Below are 16010 nucleotides of genomic sequence, written 5' to 3'. Positions count from 1 at the left end.
TTAGTCACTCTTGGCTCTCAGGGCCCACACTCCACATCTGGAAGTCTTTCCAAACATGCTCTCATCCAGACTAGTATGATAGCAACACACATTAACTCATTCCTCCTCTTGCCTAAGAATTTAACCATTTACCTTCCTGAAATTCTTAAAAGCATTCTGATTTAGGAGAGGAAGAGAATGGAGGCAGATGAGCATGGATTTTTAAGGCAGAAACTTTTACATTGTAACTATAAGGGACACTACCAAGCACATTCAAATCTGGAAATAAAATAGCAGTAGCTCACACTTACATAACCTTTTCTCTGTGCCAGGTATTCTGCTAAGAACTTTATACTTAGAATTTATGCTTTATGCTTAGAATTTTTCACTCATTTAAAACTCAAAGTTACCCTATGGTCTAGGTACTAATATTACCCCTACTTTAAAGACAGGAAACTGAAGCACAGTGGTTGATTTGCCCAAGGTTATATGGTAGTTAATATGCAGGACTGGGATTTGAACCAGGCTGTCTGTTTAGGGATCTTAAATCATTCTGCAGTTAAGTTGTGGTGACCATCCTTAAGAAGATGTGAAGCCTGTATTTAGCTTTTATGATTTGAGTTTTACCATGGGCTTTCTCTCTCCCCTAAAGCAAGTTCTGCAGCAATGTGAATGACTTGACTTTTGTCATTCAGTGGGTATGCCTTGTAGCCAACAGCATAGTATGTATTTTTCTTCATTGCTTAACCTCTGGCCCCGGATTGTTTGCCATTCCTTCCCTATTATTCTCCCTGTATGACTGCTAACAAGGCAGAGTTAAATTGGGAATCCAAGGAGTAACTCATGGTGAAGTCATTTAAATAGCAAAATTACAGTCTTTTTTATAGCTGCCCCAAGCTCACCTATAGCTAATGTGGGATATGAGTGCACTTGAATGTGTTTGTTATAATAAATGAGTGGCACCGCAACAAAAGAATATCTAGTGTCTCTGTAGGTCTTTAAATGGCCCTGCTTGGCAGGCAGCTGTTGAATGAAATAACATGCTATGCAATAGGAATAGCCCTCACACTTCTAAGCAACAGCATGTCATAGTAAATGATTAAAAGTTATTAAGTATAGGTTATAATTAATATTAATAATTAAAAAATATTGTTTTTGTAGGCACAGGGTGCTTTGGGAACCTAGAAAAGACATTGGCATGAGTGGCAATATGTTTCATCTGGCTGGAGGATATAACCAAAATAGGAGAGGAGGAGGAGTATCAACGATTGCCACAATCAAGCCGGTTTGTTATGCAGCATGATTGTGAAAATCAATGTTATTCCTCCTCTCCTATTTTGATTTTCTTCCAGCTAGATGAAAACCATTTTTCAGCTGTCATTTCAGTGAAAGAAATTATTATAAATGACCTATGACAAGAGATTCAAAACAAAATTGAGTTGAATTTTAGCACTACATTTTAGTTACCCACCAAACAAACACACAACTTGTTTTACTTCAAATGGGAGTTGGAATGCCATGGAAAAAAAAGTCCTGTTACAGTGATTGGCACGGTGGGTAACAGACGTAATGACCAACCTCATCACTTAACAAAACATTTCACAAGAAACTTTTTATTGGTTTCTCAAAAAGCAGTTAATATTTTAAGGTACAGTTTATAAACAAAACAATCGTTATCTTAATTTTTACCAACATGAAAATGCTGATTTTCTTCCACATTAGTTCCTGGACTGGGGGATTTTCGAGTCCAATTCAGCTCCTGAAACACCTCTGTCATAACTGAAAGACAGTTTTATACTTAGCCTGCACCTATGTTAACACTGACCCAACTGTCACTGAATAGTAAAAGGAACAGCTTTTTCAATCTAATTTTCTATTTTAGCAGGTTCTACCTATTTATAGAAGACCTGTGGTCTTTCTCCCATTCCTGTTGTAACTTGCTATTCAGTTTACTGCCAGTTTTTTCACCTTCAATATGAATCACCCTTGTAATATTTAAATATACCTCAATCTCCATTCACTATGCCTGCCCACATGCTATCAAACACACAGAACTACCTATAAACTGATATTTTTCATAAGTCTAAAACTTCAGCCAATGCACTAATTAGGGTTATGTTTAAATTTTGAGATTAAATTCAGATCATTTTTGTCTTCATTGAAAATTATTTACATCCATAAGTAAATAAAAATGACATCTGTAGTATGCTTGAATGTGTTTATCAGTAAAGATTTAGGCATATCCAACTTTTTAACATAAATTGAGATTAAATCTTCTTTAAGCCAAAAATGATTCTTTCCCAAAGACATATAAATAGAACAGGTGCTATCATTTTTTTTTCAGATAGTTTAAAAAAATTTTTTTTTATTACAGTTGATTTACAATGTTACTTCAATTTCTATTGTACAGCAAAGTAACCCAATCGCACACAGTTCCCTGTGCTGTACAGTAGGAACCCACTGCCCTTTTCAAAGGGTGTTTAGCTAAGGAAAAAAGAAGTTCAATTAGAAAAAGCCAGCTAATGGCACAAAGGTGACTAGGGTATGACACAATTTTGAGTGAGACCTATCCAGTGCTATTAAGCCTTAAAAAACTATGCCAATAAAGGGAATGGGAGATGAATCACAGTAGTTACTAAGTTTAAATTAACTGCATTTACATTGATTACGACGTTCTATTTCAGGTACCTGTATAACTGTAAAGATGTTGTATTACGAAGAAACACAGCTGGAAGTCTGGGCTTCTGCATTGTAGGAGGTTACGAAGAATACAATGGGAACAAACCTTTCTTCATCAAATCCATTGTGGAAGGAACACCAGCATACAATGATGGAAGAATTAGGTAATAATAATGACTACTTAAAAAAAACTTATATTCTAAGATTGTGTTTTATATGTGCAAAACCTTGGTACCACTTGAAATAAGGCAGGTATTTATTATATCTTCTTTTTTTGGTAAGAAGTTAAAAACATTTATGGTGTCATTCAATTTCTAAGAACTCTAAAATGACTAGTTACTCTTGGTCCCATAGAGCAACTTTCTATTCTTTTAGCATTTTTTCTAAAACAAGCTGAACAGATAGAATTTGACAAATCTGTGTGTGTGTTGGGGAGGGAGCTTAATTAGAAGTAACAAAATTAAAATACAGGTAGCAAAAACTTTTAGGACCACCAAAAAAACCCCTGCATTATTTTTGCTATGGCTCAAAATGTTAATCATACACCTTGTTTTATTTTTTTTAGATGTGGGGATATTCTTCTTGCTGTAAATGGTAGAAGTACATCAGGAATGATACATGCTTGCTTGGCAAGGATGCTGAAAGAACTTAAAGGAAAAATTACTCTCACTATTGTTTCTTGGCCTGGCACTTTTTTATAGAATCAATGATGGATCACAGAAAAACAGGAAATCACAAATAAGCTAAGTTGAAACACTGTATTTATCTTGTCAATTTTTGTATTTGAAGGCTATATTGTAAAAATGTGAATTTTAATGTCAGGAAAAGTATGATCTAATGAAAGCCAGTTACATCTTGAGAAAATATTAATTCTCAAGACAAAACATTACTAATAATTTCTATTCACTGTAGAGAATTTCTCATTACTCTACAACTTTTAAGTTTATATTTTTCTATTCAATAAAAAGCTCTCAAACAGCTGATGTGGTCTGTATGACCCCACTGAATTCAAATCCCCCCAGTTAAATTAACAATCTGGTATATGCTAAGGTCTCTGCAAAAGGTACAATCTGGACATTTTAAAAACAATTTCTGGACAGAGGATTTTTAAAGTGCATTGCTGGAAAATGTTCATGAAATGAGAAATAAATATTTTTCAAAAATTATATAGCTGTCTTTAGTATGTGATACTAAGGTCATTTCTGTTATCACTACTTAAAGTTCCTAGTATTCATTCTTTCAAAACCATGTTGTTACCATCACTGACAAATACCTCCAATGGGTTATCCCTAAAAATGTTCACAGAATTATATAAACTATATTTTCTTAGATTTACTAGGAAATGACTAATCTAAAGCTCTTGTCATTTGTTTTAATTCACAATATAGCTAGTAACTATATAAAACTCTACGTGACACTGAACTAATGAGCCCTGGAAAAAGCGTCAAGAAAGGCCAAACCAGCTTGACCCTTGCTCACAAAAGATGGCCTTGAGGCAATTCAAATTTGTGTCCGGGTGCCTGCCAGAAACTACACTTGGGGCAAGTTAGTTCAGAGGCCACCCAAATACTATTAGATTCTCTTACTTTGGATATAAAAGTTCTCCTTTTAGTTTCACCATGAACCCAAATTTAGAACAGTTTAAGAACCTATCAAAAAGCTGTGATATCAAAACTGTATATGAGTTCTTCAAATATGCTCGGCAGCAGCGCCATAGCAGCGATGATGAGGGACTAGTTTTAATCTTAAGACTGAGAGGTGCCTTTTGATGCATTTTTGCAGTGCAACCTCTTAAGAGACTGGTGTTGGATAAACTCAAGAAAACTGGCCAGGAGGGAACCTTGACCCTTCTCAGAGACTGTGTGTGTGTATGTACACAGCTAAACCCAGGGCTTTCAATTTCCTGCTGAGCGCCCCATTCACATTACTTTCTTCAATACAAAAGTTGTTACTTTTCATTTTTTAAATATTACAAGACAAAGATTTTTAACTTAACATGAAAAATTCACTCTTTTATTTTGGAAGAAAAAAGTTAACTTTTCATACTAACAGAACAAGAGTAAAGGCAAATTTCTTAAACATTATCCAGAAAAATAACAAGATTTAGAGTATCTATTTCTGGCACTACTATACACAAGAGGCCATGACCTGCCTTACTCTGCAGGTGTAGCTTCGGTGCTTTCCTGTTCAGGGGCAGGCTCACTACCAGCTTCTTTTCCTTCTTTGCTTCTTTTAGATTTTTTGTGCTTGTGTCTTCTATGACTGTCTCCTTCTTCACTTTCATGGCGACGTCTACTATTACTAAAGAGAAAAGGAAGGTGTATTCTTAAAAATGTTTAAGTACACAAGTAGTGTCAGAAATCAACCCTCTTTAGGTAAATTCTCAGCGTAACAATGAGCTTTAAATACCTTCTTTTTCTCAAACACATTTTGGGAAGTAACTTTTTTATGTGACTTTTTAAGCTGAGATTATATATTCACATTTTTTAGGTTCACCTTCACTGACTTTATTCTAGAACCCCAAGGCCCATGTACTTTAGATTATGAGACTGACACACTACTCACCGCACCTCTAAGAGGGCTGCTAGGCCCACATACATTATTCTAAGAGACTAATTACAAAGTAGAAACTGAAGCATGAAGTAAGAACAGGAACTATTTTAGACAAACAATAGGCATTAAAATACTGATTTTTTTTTGAGACTACAAGGCCCTGAATTTTTTTTGATTAAACTGAACATTGATTTGTTTAATAATGACTATTGAAAATTGATTCATACAATCCCCCAGCCCAGTGTCGAGAGAGGGAAGGTAGTGAATCTAATTCTCTTTTATTTTTCATTTCATGCTAATTTTGGCTTATGTGTTTTAAACGTAGTCCTGTTAGATTTCAAAATCTTTGTTGAAACCTATAAGGAACCAACTGTTTCAACAGATATCTTCCAACTAAGGAACACATATGCTCTAATGGTTATTTAGAAATGTTTGCTTTTACTTCCTGAAGTCAAATCAATTTCTCTCTTGGCTTCAGAGTGATCTACTATTTTATCAAAGAGCAAACCTTCGAGAGGACTTGTGTCTGGTCTCCTCTTTCTCTCTGTGTCGTCTTTCTCTGTGTCGTTCTTCTTTCTCCCGGCTTGCTCTGTGGCGCTCATAGCCTCTTTCTGCATACTCCCTGTATCTGTATCGTTCTTCATCACTGAAATTGGAATAGAAACAACTTTTCTTGACTACTGACTGGACTGTTGATTCTGAATGACTTCAAACTACAAAACATGTGATTTGAGTCCAAACCAGAAGCCCTACTGTTATCACCTTATACAGAATAGGAGCAAAGTAAATATTTGTGGAACTGAGAGGAAAACAATGCTGTCCCAAATTAATACTAGATCTAATGTAATACAAAATATATAATTACACTTACGTTAAAGGACCAAGTTTGTTCTTTGCTTTCACAGTTGTTACAGATTAGAAATTTTATATAACGATGCTATCTCTCTTCAAAAATTGGGAACAGTAACTAATTTAAATTTTAATCAGAAGCTTCATTTTCTTTTACTTTATAAAATTAAAAGTATGTTTGTATATCTCAGATTTCCAACCAAATTTTGTTTTTAATGGTCGCACTCATGGCATATGGAAGTTCCAGGGACTAAATCCAAGCTGCAGCTGCGGCAACACCAGATCCTTTAATCCACTGGGCCAGGCCAGGGACAGAACCTGCACCTCCACAGTGACCCAAGCCACTGCAGTTGGATTCTCAACTCACCACATCACAGCAAGAACTCCTCAGCCAAAATTCTTATTATTTGTAAAACCTTTAGGCACACAGTTAAGATTCTAAAAACAGAGTAAAAATATTTGGCTCACAATGGCTACACAGTGGAAACTAGATGAACATTCTTAAGTTTTTCAATCATATATTTTTATCCAATGAAGAGGTGTGAACATTAAGAACAGAGCGACACCAAAGCAACTTCAACAATACCCCCACAAAATGGGGGCAGAAAATGCCTATGGACAAACCTGAATTCTGAGGTCCCAAAAACCCAATACTTTCTGTGGGGAGGAGGGGTAGGGTGAAAACAATTTGAAATGCATATTAAGCTGCACTTCCATTTTCTGATTCTAGAGAGAATGAACCGGTGAAACTAGGACCGATAGCTAGACGTAGAGGGTAGTTGTCACCTCCTTAGATCTTTCATGTCCTTTCAGGAAAATAAACATTCTATTTTTCTCTTAATCCTTTGAGTCTTTTTTGTTGTTGCTCAGCATAGAAGTATTTTCTACATTCTAATGTCAATAAACTCTCTTAGAATGAATACAAGTATCTTTTAGAGCACTGTATGCTAAAGAGCTTTGCTTTTGAGAAATGTATGCTATAATACAAATTATCAGTAATTTGTACAAAGCTGTTAAGGAATCTGAGAGTAACTAGCAGGAGACAGAATCAGATGATAGTATAAACCAAATAAAAATAAATCAGGCTGTGGTCTCTAAGCAAAAGCAATGATTCACTAGGGCTACCTAAGGCCAAGTCAACTGCCGACCAATTTATTACTGCTTGTGACACATTTTCAAAAATGCATTACTAAAAATATATTCCTATACGTATATGATATGGACACACACAAATACATGTATGGCAATGTGTACACATACACAATTTTTTTTGAATCATAAATATATACTTGGGGAAATGAATCTGACTAGCATCCATGAGGATGCAGGTTCGATTCCTGATCTTGCTCAGTGGGTTAAGGATCCAGCACTGCTGTGAGCTGTGGTGTAGTCCACAGAGGCAGCTTGGATCCCAAGTTGATGTGACTGTGGGGTAGGCCGGCAGCTACGCTCCGATTTCGACCCCTAGCCTGGAACCTTCATATGCTGCAGATGTGGCCCTACAAAGAGCAAAGAAAAAAATTTAAAAATTAAAAAAAATAAATATATACTTGGTATTGGAAAAGTGGAAGGTAATGCACCAAGACAGGCAGTGTGGAGCAGCAGGAAGACTACGGGCAGAGCAGGCACAGGAGCACATCCCGATTCCACTACTTACAAGTGTATGACCCAGGCTAAGTTACTTAGCCTCTCTAAGCACTCGGTTTCTCACCTGTAAACCTGGGAACAATCTTTTTCAGGGTTGTTGTAGAAGTGGTGATAACATTTATAAAGTGTTTGGAACAAGAGTAGGCTCTCAATAAATAGCTGCTAACATGCATGCTTGCTGTCTGCATTAAATTAATGCTAAATTTTTCAGAGGCATAACTCTTTTGGTAAAAGGTGACTGGCTCGGTGATAATGTTTCTAAAGCAGAATAAACTAGTGCCTACCACGACAAATGAATATTAATACTACCCTCTTTGAAAATGAGCTTCTGTTTTTAATGATTCTCACTGGAGGTACATAAAAATAACTAACGGCAATGACCTCATTTTTCATTTATAACCCTCTCTTTTTCCTCTCACCACAACACCAATTCTTGTTATCTTAGAGGCCTTCAAAATTCTGAGGGCAGCCATCGGATAGAATCCTTACTACAGATAGTGGAAGATTTGGTCTCATACATGAAATATAAAGACCCTTTCTCTGTTAAGCAGCTGCACCAAGGTTTCTTTGGGCCTGGAAATCATTACAGCTCATTTCAAACACCCTAGAATGACCAGCCTTCTTTCTGGCCCACAATTAAGCAGCCTGAAAAACAGATGTTGAAACTGGCCTGTAATTTCCAAAACAAAGACCCTGTAATTTGTAATACAACACATATAACACATATCATATTGCTAGAATGTCAGTATGGAGAATAAAATGGCCTTTACCTACACTTCATTTGGATTTTTCAGAGAACACTTTATTCCTAGGATAATTCAGAACAACACAAAATTCTTTCACCTTTTTTTCTCCTCTCTGGCCTTGAACTTTTACTCAGATTTAGGTAAACATTACTCCTGATGCCCTATAGCTAGCAACCCGAAAATCAAATGCAGTTTAAACATTAACATTTTTAGCTTCAGTAAAAATTAAGCAGTATTTGTGTGTTTGAAATGGAGGAATTCAAAGAATTTCATAAATGTATTATGCAATATAACTTGTGAGCTGTAGCAAAGCAATTCATTTTAGTCTTTTTCCTATCAAGTTTTCCATTAAGCTCCTTACCTTGTGAACATGTACATTCCAGAGACACCAGTACTATCTCAAATATATTAGTTTTAACCACATAAAGAAACAATTCAACTTTTTGGAAAGTAATTTCCTTGAACATAACAGAATTCACACACTTATATGACTGAAGTTATTAACAGCACATATCCTACCCACACAAACACGAAACAAACACTTATATGCACACACACACGCACTTGTATGTGTGTACCATACCTTATTTGGTAAAAAAATTTTTTTACCAGGTGCCTACAATGTATAAGTCATATTATTAGGAGCTACAGGAAGGAGAAGATTAATAAATCCTACTGAGTTTCTTCTTGCACTTCTTTTTATGAAATGTTTTAAACATCTAACCAATTCTAATTACCTTGAAAATTATTATATGGTTAAATCTGAAATGAGAGTGTATGAATAATTCTGTATCCTCAGAACACAGCTCTGCTTTGTACATAATAGGGATTCAAAAAACATCGGATGCATGAATGAAAGGATGAATGTGATTCCTCACTACCCTCAAAAGAAGAAAGAAAAAAAAAGCTCAAGTTCAGAGAGAGTAATATGGAAAATGGAAGGAAACAGAATTTTTCAAGACTAGGAAGGATTTTGAGTACTATCTCAACCATATTTCCAGTAGATAGTATGGCTCTACTATTGCCTTAATTTCTCTATGCTGCCATTTCCTCATCTGACAAATCCAAATTTAGACTGGATAATCCCTAAGGACCTTTTTGGATTATTAATGCCTATGATCACATAACCACATCTAACAAAACAAACGCTATCTGAACCAAGCATATGCTCACATCTTGAACTGCTCACCTCATCCAGCAAAATCTTCAAACTGTGTACCTCATCCATAAAAACAGATGATATTAAGAAAGTTATTTCTAACTTATTTCATTACACACTGTGAAAATACCTAGACTGATGTTAATTAGAAAGCCCAAATTAATACTTTGATAGTAATAACAGTTGATTTTTATCCATTTCAAAACCTATCTAACGTAGTTTCACCAAGAGTTTTCAAGGCTGTTTTCTATTGTCTTCACCTTCTTCCATTATATATAAGTTATTTCATTCACGGACACATTCATTATGTGTCAGGAATTACTATAAGAAGTGCTGAGGCTACAGAAATCAAAGATGTTAGTCAATGCCCTGAAAGACTCTTACTAAGGAGGACATGCTTTGAAGGAATTACATAAAGTATTTAGGGAGCATGTGAAGGAATAATTAATTCTTTCCTTTAGGTTCAGAAGGGCTCACAAAGACAAATGTGAGCTGGACCTTTGAGTAAAAGTTTGTGAGGCAGAGAAGAGAGGAATAACATGAAGAAAACTCGTGTTAAACTATGAGGGATTTCCAGAGGAGCAACTAGTTCAGTGTAGCAGCAGCATGCAGTATTATCGGCTTGGGAGAGAGCTGGGGTCAAAATAGAAAAGGTTTTTTGGACTTGTGGATCATAAAAAGAATTTTGAATTTATTCTATAGGCCAGCAGTATATGAATTCTTTTCAATGATACAGAAGGTTTTAGGGAATCAATTTTCCAGACCCCTAACTTCCATATTTATTCTTTCCCAAATCTAAACTGCCTAATGATAGACCTGCAAGTAAAACATCATGCCACTTCTCCAGCTAACCTCTTCTCCATCACATACCTGACTTTTACAAAAGAATTACATTCTTTTCACTAATTTTACTATAGTTCATTATTGGCTTAGGGTTTGAAAACCATCATGGCATCAAAAAGATCTAATTTAAAATACTGGTGCTAAGACCTATTTTATTCAAGGAACCATAAAGCTTCTATACAGCTTATTAGGTTTTTCTCTCTTAAACCTCTTTCTGTTACAAAGTATGAAGTAAGAAATGGAGTATTCTGGCCTGTGTCCTGGAATGTTCTAACTTCAGATATACTGTAGAGTGGTGTGGTGGGAGTCATTACAATTAGCCCCAAACTAATGAAAAAACGAAAACAAAATGTCTTTCTGGGGAAAGCAAAACAGCACTGGGAAGGTAGCACATTACTGTGAATTCTGTGACTATATTATCTTAGATAGGGAATACAGATTAACTCATTTAACTAAACAGAAAAATGAAGTCAGACTTTTTTTTTTAAACTACTGCACCCTTGGTATATGGAAGTTCCTGGGCCAGGGACTGAATGGAATCTGAGCCATGGCTATGACCTATACTGCAGCTGTGCCAAAGCTAGACCCTCTAACCCACTGCACAGGCCAGAGACTGAACCCAGGCCTCTCCACAGCAACCAGAGCTGCTGAAGTTGGTTTCTTAACCCATTGTGCCACAGCAGAACTCCTGAAGTGAGACTTTTTCCCCCACATATACTGGGTGTGGCTGGCTGGCTTGACAATAATAGGAGCTATCTTTTACCAGCTAAGTTATTTGGTAGCTATTTTCCATAAATAGAATGGGGAAAAATTGCAGCTCCAGGGTTTGCATGAGAATAAATACCAAACACACATAAAGGAGTTTCATTTTTTAAAGACATTCTGGATAAGATGTATTAAAATTAATAGCATTTCAATTTCCCTAACCCTTTCTGTGCATATTAGGTTGACAAGTTATCTCTATTAAAATAAAGAGTGTTAAATATAACTGGCAGTCCTTTGATAAATGGTGGCAAAGCCCCCTCTGGGTGTTCGTTCAAGAAACTGAGGAAACTAAAGACTTTGGAAACAGAGTCTTTGCTGCTATAATCATCAAGATGAGGTCAACTGGATTTGGTTGCACCCTAATCCAGTGACTGGTACTCTTCTAAGAACTGGGAATTTTATATATATATATATATATATATATATATATATATGTTTTTTTATACTTTTTAACTTACATAGATATGATGCAGGAAAGACTGATAGGATGATCAATTATAAAGACTTTTTCAGGAATTCCCATTGCAGCTCAGCAGGTTAGGAACCCAATATTTTCTCCCCAAGGATGTGGGTTTGATCCCTGGCCTCACTCGGTGGGTTAATGACATTGCCATAAGCTGCTGCTGAGGTGGCAGATGCAGCTCTGATCCAATGTCACTGTGGCTGTGGAGTAGGCCAGCAGCTGCAGCTCTGATACAGCCCCTAGCCTGGGAACTTCCATATGCTGCAGGTGCAGCCATTTAAATAAAATAAAATATTTCAAGAATAAAAATATTTTGGAGTTCCCGTCGTGGCTCAGTGGTTAACGAATCCAACTAGGAACCATGAGGTTGAGGGTTCAATCCCTGGCCTTGCTCAGTGGGTTGAGGATCTGGCGTTGCAGTGAGCTGTAGTATAGGTCACACATGCGGCTCGGATCCCTATGTTGCTGTGGCTCTGGCTTAGGCCGGTGGCTACAGCTCCGATTGGACCCCTAGCCTGGGAACCTCCTCATGCCACAGGAGCAGCCCGAGAAATGGCAAAAGACAAAAAAAGACCAAAAAAAAAAAAAAAGAATAAAAATATTTTACTTTAGAATAAAATTCTTTAAGGGAAGTGGCTCAGAAATAAGAATTCAAGTACAAAAAGAAATGTAAAATTTCCAAATGTTAGAGAGTTTGTTCATTTTTTAAAAAAAATAGACAATGAGGTTTTAGTAAACCAGTCTTATTAATCCATTGGATATATTTAAAAAAGTAATGATAATTTTATTTTTAAATTGTGATATTTATAATAGACTGGAAATTCTATCTATATTACTAACTGTTTAAAGATGAAAACTTTCAGATGGCAAGATAAAAATATATGAAGGGTTATGACATTTTCAAAATTCTTTAAAGGAAGAAATGAACAAACAAATTTGAAGACTGGGAAGTCCTTATGAATTAAACAGTCTTGATGCTTTTTAAATGGCTAACCTAACAACTCCTCCTAACTGAACTGGATTTTCCTAACTTGAACTGGATTTTCCAGCCTGGCATTGAATATAAATTCCAAAGTACATATAACATACATGTGTACACACCACTACACAGGGAATGGAGAGTAACAAGAACCTACTGTATGGTGTAAGGAAATCTACTCAGTACTCTGTAGCGACCTATATGGGGAAAGCATCTGAAAAGGAGTGAATATTCCTTCCAGATCATAATGCTGTAGCCTGAAACTAACACAATATTGTAAATTAACTATACTTCAATATTAAATTGGTATTAGTATCAAATAATTAAAATCAATACACGTGTACAAATTCCTGCACAATGAACAAACCTGTTGAAAACACTCGGCGTGGGACTGTGATCACGCTCCCTCTCTCTCTCTCTAGTGCGTTCTCTCTCTCTGTCCCGATCACGATCTCGTTCTCGGTCTCGGTCTCTGTCTCTATCTCGGTCTTTCTCTCTTCTTGCATAATAGTCCCACTGCTTGCTGGTGTCCACAAGACTTGGCCATGAAGGAGCAGATCCAGGAAGATGGGGAAAGGCAACTGAAGAAAAAATAATTAAAAACAAAAGTTTGGATACTGAAAAAACAAAAAAGACCAAAAAAAGTAAATATTCCACAAAAAAATACTCCATTAGATTAAAAATTATTTCATAAATAGAAAAGAGAAATAACATATAGTAACAAATAGAAAAGAGAAACAACATTTCCCCACAGTTTGAGGAAATGCCCAGAAACAAACCTAACACATAAAGACTCTTCATTTTGCAAGGTGAACAGAAACCAGAATTAGATACAGCACCAACTTCCCAATATCTCAAAAAATGTAAACCAGCATATATTAGGACATCTTCGAAGGGCTGAAAGTAATGACCAATCTAGAAATGTGTACTTAAGATTTTATTTCAAGCATAAGAATAAAACAAGAGCATTCATAACCAAAAAAATAAGCAAAAGTAGTAAACAAGAGTTCATCAAAAAACTTCTATCAGATATAAGAATAATACATTTCAATAGAAACCACTAAAAAATTAGACACAAATGTATTATATCCAAACAATACAGGGAAAAGGTTTTAAATATTACCTGAAATACTCAGTCAATTCAAAACAGACTTGGAAAGAAAGGGGGTAAGGGAGACAAGTCTGAATAGCTCAAAAAAGTCGTAAGACTATAAAATGGAGTGAATTCATAAAGTCTACCTGTATTCTGAACATAAGGGAAATGAACAGATACAAAACGGCTGAAGTAAAAGGCTGGGAGGGAAAAAAACTACTACTATCCCCCAATTTCCCTAGGAATAGACATATTCATGACAAAGCAGTCATACAAAAAGGATTAGCCAGGGAAGGATTCCCTAGGGAAGAAAGGATGAATATCTGAATGAAGACAGAGGATGCAACTGACCAGGAAGACAGAACAAATTAAAATGCCAAATATTCAGCAACACAGCCTTCCTTTTTAGAGAGTAAAAATTAGTACATTAAAACAGGGAGAAACAGAAAAATCCACCATGATCATGAGAGATTAATATACTTTCTCAATTACTGACACTTTGAGCAGACAAAAATAAAAATAACTACAGATATATAAGAACTGAGCTTCTAACAAAGTTGATTTAATGGGCATAACAGAACACTGCCCAGAGCAGGTAGAGAACACTCATTCTTCTCACCCATATAAAACATTTATAAAAATATACTACACATTTTCAGGAGTTCCTCTTGTGACTTGGTGGAAAGGAATCTGACTAGTAACCATGAGGATGCAAGTTCAATCCCTGGCCTTGCTCAGTGGATTAAGGATCTGGTGTTGCCGTGAGGTGTGCTATAGGTTGCAGACACAGCTTGGATCTGTGTTGCTGTGGCTGTGGTGTAGGCCAGCAGTTGTAGCTCAGATTGGACCCCTAGCCTGGGAACCTCCATATGCTGTGGGTGTGGCCCTAGAAAGCAATAAATAAATAAATAATACTACACACTTTCAAAGGATAATGAGAGACATCATGTTCTCTGACCAGCATACAACTTAAATTACAAGTAAAAATTTAAAGTTATGAGAAAATAATCTCCATATATTTCAAATTAAAAAACACATTTCTGATAACTCAGGAGTCAAAAAAAATCACAAATTTAAAATCATTTAAAAGCGGAACATAAAAAAAAGGAACATAAATAAACAAAAATGTAATATTACTGAAAATCTAGAGATAAAAACTGCTCTGAAAGGAAATTAATGTTAAAAAACACTACATTCGGAGTTTCTGCATGGCAAAGTGCTACGCCGTTAAGGACCTGGCATTGTCTCTGCAGTGGCTTGAGTCACTACTGAGGCGTTGAGTTTGATCCCCAGCCAGCACAGTGGGTTAAGAATCCAGTGTTGCCACAGCTGTGGTGTAGATCAAGGTTGTGGCTCAGATTCGATTTCTGGCCCAGAGACTTCTATATGCCGCAGGTGTGGGCAAAAAAAACAAAGAATCCCACAACACTACATTAAAAAATACAGAAAGTGAATGAATTAAGCTTCTAACTTAAGAACTTATGGAAAAAAAACAGATAATCCAAGAGAAAGGAACAATAAAGGTAAAACTAGAAACCAAGTAAATAGAAAACTACCATCCAATACACAAAGCCAAAAGATGGTTTTCAAAGGCTAGACCTAGTAAAACATGATAATCTTCTCACAAGATTAAGACGAAAAGAGACTTCATAAAAAATAGCAGAACCAATAAGGGACTACATACAACTACAGATGTTGCAGAGATTAAACAATGTAGAGAATATTATATACTTGAAACCAATACATTAAAAAAGTTAGCTGAAATAGAGTAATTCCTTAAAAAATAAATAATTTACCAAACAAAAGTAAATCAAAAATAAAAAGGAGTTCCCATTGTGGCTCAGCAATTAATGAACCCGACTAGCATCTATGAGGATGCGGGTTCAACTCCTGGCATTGTTCAGTGGGTTGCTGGCTGTTTCTGTGAGCTGTGGTATAGGCTGCAGACTCAGCTCAGATCCCAAGTTGTTGTGGCTGTGGGGTAGATCAGAGGCTACAGCTCCAAATGGACCCCTAGCCTTGGAACTCCATATGCCATGGGTGCGGCTCTAAAAAGACAAAAAAAGACCAAAAAAAAAAAAAAAAAAAAAAAAAAAAAAGAAATCTTGAATGGTCCCATAATTATTAAAGACATTAAATCAGTAATTTAAAACTTTTCCACAAGACCAGACGGCTTTTACAGGTGAGTTTTACTAACTTTTATGATACAGACCACTCTAATATTAACATAAACTTCAAGAGGATGGGGAAAAAAA

General features: G+C 35.9%; 2 protein-coding genes across 59 annotated transcripts in view; one reads left to right on the top strand and one right to left on the bottom strand.

The window, feature by feature from the left end:
- The window catches only part of LNX1 (ligand of numb-protein X 1), a 136149-nt gene extending 132325 nt beyond the window's left edge, over positions 1–3824 (top strand). For all 9 annotated transcript variants that reach the window (XM_084972048.1, XM_084972047.1, XM_021101224.2 and 6 more), the window contains 2 exons: positions 2664–2822; positions 3224–3824. In XM_084972048.1, the coding sequence (XP_084828174.1) occupies positions 2664–2822; positions 3224–3359 (295 nt within the window). In that variant the 3' untranslated portion in view covers positions 3360–3824. The remainder of the gene's footprint in view (positions 1–2663; positions 2823–3223) is intronic.
- FIP1L1 (factor interacting with PAPOLA and CPSF1) overlaps positions 1577–16010 on the bottom strand; it is a 77927-nt gene continuing 63493 nt past the window's right edge. For all 50 annotated transcript variants that reach the window (XM_021101227.2, XM_021101231.2, XM_021101241.2 and 47 more), the window contains 3 exons: positions 13030–13243; positions 5720–5857; positions 1577–4959 (listed from right to left, as the gene is read on the bottom strand). In XM_021101227.2, coding sequence (XP_020956886.1) covers positions 4812–4959; positions 5720–5857; positions 13030–13243 — 500 coding nt within the window. In that variant the 3' untranslated portion in view covers positions 1577–4811. The remainder of the gene's footprint in view (positions 4960–5719; positions 5858–13029; positions 13244–16010) is intronic.

This window comes from Sus scrofa, chromosome 8, assembly GCF_054392235.1.
Source record: "Sus scrofa isolate SSC_HxYL_T2T_F1_AM1 chromosome 8, Sscrofa_HxYL_maternal_Yorkshire_Landrace_v2.0, whole genome shotgun sequence".
Taxonomy (NCBI): domain Eukaryota; kingdom Metazoa; phylum Chordata; class Mammalia; order Artiodactyla; family Suidae; genus Sus; species Sus scrofa.
This window is presented reverse-complemented; position numbering and strand designations above follow the sequence as displayed.